This window comes from Brachypodium distachyon, chromosome 1, assembly GCF_000005505.3.
Source record: "Brachypodium distachyon strain Bd21 chromosome 1, Brachypodium_distachyon_v3.0, whole genome shotgun sequence".
In the NCBI taxonomy this organism is placed as follows: domain Eukaryota; kingdom Viridiplantae; phylum Streptophyta; class Magnoliopsida; order Poales; family Poaceae; genus Brachypodium; species Brachypodium distachyon.
Genome location: NC_016131.3, coordinates 39,184,680 through 39,190,609, shown reverse-complemented (window position 1 = coordinate 39,190,609; position 5,930 = coordinate 39,184,680). Strand labels below are relative to the sequence as shown.

At 45.8% G+C, this 5,930-nt stretch overlaps 1 protein-coding gene across 1 annotated transcript; it reads right to left on the bottom strand.

Moving 5' to 3' along the window:
* Nucleotides 1-200: 200 nt before the first annotated feature.
* LOC104582185 (histone-lysine N-methyltransferase SETD1B-like) lies at nucleotides 201-1,019 on the bottom strand. The gene is made up of 2 exons (XM_010231544.1): nucleotides 800-1,019; nucleotides 201-646 (listed from the first exon to the last, which is right to left on the bottom strand). Exons 1-2 carry the CDS (start codon nucleotides 1,017-1,019, stop codon nucleotides 201-203), a joined length of 666 nt encoding a protein of 221 aa, XP_010229846.1.
* Nucleotides 1,020-5,930: the final 4,911 nt, after the last annotated feature.

Below are 5,930 nucleotides of genomic sequence, written 5' to 3'. Positions count from 1 at the left end.
ATTGGCATCTTGGGCTTCGGAGACAGTAGCTCACGGTTGTCCTCAGACATGGCTTGAGTCCTCACAAGCATCCACGAGAGTCTCCTGTCTTCACGATCCTTAGCAACTCCGGATCGTTTCTTCTTCCACGCAGTCTTCAACAGATCTTCTGGCAGACGGTCAATCTTTATCAGATCATCAGACTCTTGCGCAGGTTCCTTCTATTTCTCTTCCTTCTCTTCTTCCTTCTTTTCTTCTTCATCCTCATCACTCGAGGAGCTTGGGTCGGACGGGGCAACACTCTTCTTCTTCACGGCTTTCTTCACACGGACTTCTGGCGTAGGTACTGTGGCATCTGCATCAGTCTCTGCGTCATTTACATTTAAGTCACGAGTGGCTTCAGCTTCGAAGTCACAAGTTCTTCCTTCTTTAGTAGAGGCATCCACAGATTCAGTGCGAGGCAACGAGCTGCTGGTAGGGGGTTCTTCAGGATGAGTGAGGTCTTCCTTATGCTTCCCAAGTACCTCATCTCCTTCTTCATGCTGGGCAGTTTGCTCACACAGTACTGTTGGTGATGAAGCAGCTTGTTCCTGTTCCTCAAGGAGTGAAGTAAGCTTGACATGGGATGTATCTAGCACAAGGGTGTCAATAGCCTTCTTTCGAGGATCTGCCACAGATGATGAAGTGGAGGGACTTCTTCCAGCAGGGACTTTGATTCTCAAACCAAACTCCTTAGCAGTCTTCTTCACTTCAGCAATCTCTGACGCCTAGCGAGTCATTGTGATCTTCTTCCGCAGTACGGCCGGTGGTAAATCCTGACTTTCTTCAGTATCCGAGGGGGCAGCTGGGTCGTTCCTGGCCTTGAGACCAATCTCACGACGGATCTCATGAGCGGCATCCCTCGTCTTCTCATATTCAGTCTTTTCTCTGTCCACTTCTTCATTTCCACCCTGTTCTTCAGGAGACTTCTCCTTGGCGGCTTTCTTCCTGGCATCGCTCTTAGCCTTATCAGCCTTCATACTTTCGGCTGCTTGCTTCATCTGCTCAGCGAGCAAAGCCTTTTTCTTCTTCTTCTCAAGCTCAGCTTGAGTCTTCAAAGTGATTTCCTTTTCTTTCTTCAGGGCGATGAGGTCAGCCCTTTTCTTCTCCTCAGCTTCCTTCTCAGCTTTCTTCTTCTGCAGTTCAGCAACTTTCTTCTCTTCCTTTCCTTTCAAGGCAGCTTCTGCCTTCTCCTCAACACGTTCCTTCTCAGCACATTCTTCTTCATCCAACCTTCTGGCAACACGTCAGCTTCTGTTCTGCTCCCATTCTTCTGCCTGAGCCTTGGCAACGATCAAACCTTCAACATGGCTCATGAGGTGCTCTGGGAGCGATCGTTCATTAAAGGCAGCAAGAAGAACTGGGTCGATCTGAACGACTTGAGGAGGATATGGTATTTCTCCAGAAGCCATTGCGGCAGCATCCGAGCATCTTTTGATGAAGAACTAGGTCCAACAACTGAGGCCCTCTTGGCTTTCTTAAGATCCTTCTTGAACTATTTCTCTACGTCTTCAAAGCCCTTCCTTTTCTCAGGCATCTTTGCCTTTCCCTTAGTGTCTTCACTAGGCTTGTTGCGAGGCACAGGAGGAGGCACTGAAGAACCTCTGAGCCTAGATGCTCTGGCAGGACCACGCAGTTCAACTACGGGTTCAGACAGGAAAACGTCACTGTCTTCAGCATCTGAAGCTTTCTTGGACTTAGGCTTCTTGGAGATGTCAGTTTATATCTCTGATAATCTTCAGAGCTCTCCTGTTAAATTCCTCACGGTGAGGTCCTCCTTCCTTGCGGGGCAATCTTGAAATTTCTCAGCTTGGAAGCAAGAAAGTACATGTTGGCATTCTCCGCTTCATTGGTTCTTCTCCGAATCTCAGCGGTGAGCACATGGGAGTGCTTGTGGATGATATGCTGGAGACGGTGTTTCCTCTTCATCCTGGTCTCCCCTTCAACATCGTCTTCTGAAGAATAGAAAACGAAGATCTCTTCAGCAGTGGGAGCAGGCACATCCTTGAATCTCTTGGCCTTTGGCTTCGTGCCCACTTTCTTTCTTCTCGGCCGTGGGGAGTTTATAGCATACTTCAGACGAACTCCGGGAGAGGGTGTCTCTTTCAGAGGCACGGGTTCTTCAACTTCCTCATCTGAGTCCTCAATATTGACGTTGGGAGAAGCAGGCGGTGAGGGCTCAGGCGTTGAGTCAAACAGATATTGCCCTTCTCTTTCTGAGTCATTGCTGGAGCGGGTTGAATCAGACATGGTGATACCTGTGAAATAGAGGGTACGAAGAATAGGCAAGAAGTACACAAATTCTCAGAAAAAAAACAATTTTGGCAAGAGTTTTTAGCTGAAGCAAATTGACTACGTTTGTGAAAAATGACCGCTCAGTGCAGCGATCCTCCCCCTTACAAGGTTCGATCTCTGTGCTTACCGTGCTAGTCTCTGGATCGACTCACTAGCACACACAGTTTCATGATGAAATATCCAAAAATAAAGGTCAAAGAGTACTTTATTACATCGCATCATCCAGAATTTAATAGTACTTACAACCTTGCATAACCCCTTGGGTCAGCATGACAAATAGGGTTTCAAGATATCAAAATATTGTTTCACAAATGGCACCGGAAAAAGGTGGAGCAATTGGGCCACAACTACTCCCAAAGGAGAGAGCATGTTGGAATGTAAGCACATGACCCAAAGAACATCGACGAACCTCACTCTTCGTCAGATTCACCTGCATTATTAATTGCAGCCACTACGTGCTCAATACATTTGAATGTTTTAGCAAGTTCACCTGAAAGTTATAGTAGACCTAACAATGTACATGCAGTATATGGCAAGGTGGGGCTTGGCTATTTGCATAAAAGCATCAATGTTTCATCCTATCATTTTTAAACAAATAGTTTTGAATTCTATTGGACACGGGGTAGAAACACCCATGCTCCTATTAACCTAGGCACATTGAGTAGATACATCAATGCTCCTACCCAGTTCAATCCATTCATTTTTATTAGGAAATTGGAATGAGTGAGACCATCCTTACAGCCCCAATATCTAGTTGCTCATAATTGTCCGTAACCGGGGACACGGCTAAGTACTTAGTTTGACACTCTCGAGAGGTGGTACACTTTACCCACAAGAAATTGATGTGTTGATCCCTTGCTGTCCTTAGGGTAGAGTAGCAACGGCATCGATTACAGGAATTTTCAGAACATATTCCCCCAAACCATCTGAGGGACGCGTTCCAACCTACACTGCTACATACCGATGTCACCTCGGATCCAGGTTCATATTTCTTACATCCATCCTGGCAGAGCCCATATTACCATGTGGTTGTACTGGAAGCTACTAAACAGGAAACTAGTCCAGTCTCTAGTTACCCCGGGTGGCATTCCTCATTTGCGACGCAGGCTCTCCCATATAAATGGCGAGACGACTCATAGAAATGGACCCATAGAAATGGACCTGACGTCGCATACATCTCCAATTCCTCAAGGCAGCCCACCCAGGACGGTTCATTGAATTACTTGTTTTGCCACACACTAGGAAAACTATATTGTAATTCAATAGTATCACATTGTAATAATACCACCCTCGTATATTATCATAGCATAGCATTTTACTACTACGATGGCAATTGGTGGTGAGGACATGGCAAGGGTATCCTATACTACTAGGAGAATCATAGCTAGCATAGGTACAATAATAATCCTAACAATGCAACTAATAAAAACTAGTGCATAATAAAATAATAGGATGATGATCAACGTGAACTTGCCTTGGTAGTAGTTGGAATTCAAACACTCATCGCAATCACAAGGTTCGCTCTGCGACTATACTAAAACAAACAAGCATACACACACATAAACACCCAATTCACATCATGACAAAACAAAGTATGCTATGATATGATGCAAACATGTGACATGATTGGGTTGATTTTATTCGGGTGATCAACTGATCCTAAGCATTAGTAATTAAAAAAAAATGCCTTAGGGTTTTAAACAAAAGGTAAAACAAGTGATTAAAACCCTAAATTATAGTTTTATTGGCATCAGCCAATTAATTTAATTCAAAATATTTATTTCTTTGTCCCAACGAACAGGGGATAATAAAACAAATTTTTGGACACCGATTTCATTTAAAAAGGATTTCTAAATAATTAGTTAGGAATTAAGTGGCATTAAACACTATTCTGTAAATTGACTGTGATTCAAATATTCAAATTTAAATTTCAACAGTGCCAAAAGTTCTATAGGTTGAGAGCTTTCCAAAAAGGTAAAGTTTGTCAAATTTGGCCAAAGGGTTTAAAAGTTAAAAGTTATAACCATTTGAAGTTACATGGGCTTTTCTGCAAATGAGCCATTTAATCAATTCCGGGATTAAAATTTTATTCTCGTTTTTATTTAAGCAGTGCCACATGGCGTGATCTTATTGGACGGTACCGAAATAAACTCGATCTAATCCTGGCCGTTGATCAAGATCCAACGGACGAGAGGCGTCGGGCTCACCTCCGGGAACCTTAGGGCTCCGACGAGCGGCGTCCGGCGGCGGCGCGGCACGGGCGGCGGACAGGGTCTCCAGTGAAGCTGGCGGTGTGGGGAAGGCTCTGGGGAGGGCGGCGCGACGAGGCGAAGGCCGTGACGCGGTCTGTTCGGCGAGGCGAGGTCCACAGCGGCGCCGGCGGCGCGGGCGTGTCTCCAGCGAGGTCGGGCGGCGTGGTTCCGGCGGCTAGGGGGCACCATATACAAAATTGTGCGCGTCAAAAGATGCACACGGTTGAGGGGCTCTGGAAATTTGAAGAGTCAGGCGAAGAAGCTCACCGGCGATGTCGGCGCGACACGAAAACGGCGGCGGCGGGTTCCTTGCTCCGGCGAGGTAAATCGGCGGCGTGGGCGCGTGCGAGCGCGGGCGAGCAAAGGGGAAGAAAGAGGAGGCTCCGAGCTTTTAAAGGACGCGGGCGGCTTGCTTCGGGAAGGCCGAGAAGGGCGGATCCCGGAAATTGCGGCAGCGGGAATCCGGCGCAGACATGGCGGGCGGCGCGGGCGCTTTCTATCGGGGACGAACGCCCTGACAGGTGGGCCCCACCTGTCAGTGGCGGCGGGCGAGCACGCGCGGACCGGGCTGGCTCGGTTCGGCTCGGGCGCGGTCGGGACTGGGCCAGTTCGGCCCAAAACGGCCGGGCCGGTGCGGTTTCTTCCTTTTTTTTTCTTTTAGCCTTTTTCTTTTTCCCTTTTTCTCATTTCTTTGATATTTTTTGATTTTGAACTCCAAATGGATCCAAATAAATTCCAGAAAATTTGTAAAATCATGTTTTATCAAGATTCAACTTCTGGGAGTAATTTTCCCTCAAAATAAAATATCTAAAAATACATTTGCCCTATAAGTGCCTTTAGGGCTATATAACTATTTAAATAAAATAGTTTTTCAACTCCAAATAATTATCCAAAAGTTATGGGATAGCTCATTTATGCAATAAACCCCTTTTATAAATAAACCCTATTGGTTTGAAGATCCAAAGCTCAAATGGGTGTAAACCCTAGGGTTTAAATTGAAATAAAACCTTTTTAAAGCCTTTTGAGATTCAAATTTGAATTCAAATATGCAATTGTGGCATGATGCTCATGGATGCAATGCATATGAATGGTTTTGGAATTTTGGGATGTTACAGACCTAACCCCCTTAAGATGGATCTCGTCCTCGAGATTCGGTTTGGCTAGCAAAGAGTTGCAGGTGGTCTTCTCGAAAATTATCTTCGCGTTCCCATGTGGTTTCCTCTTCTATGTGATGGTCCCACTGAACTTTGCAAAACTTGATGATCTTGGATCAGGTTTGTCTCTCAACTGTATCCAAGATTCTGATCCGGTTCTCCTCAAAGGTGAGGTCACTCTGCAGCTGGACTTCTTCTAGGGGTATCGTAT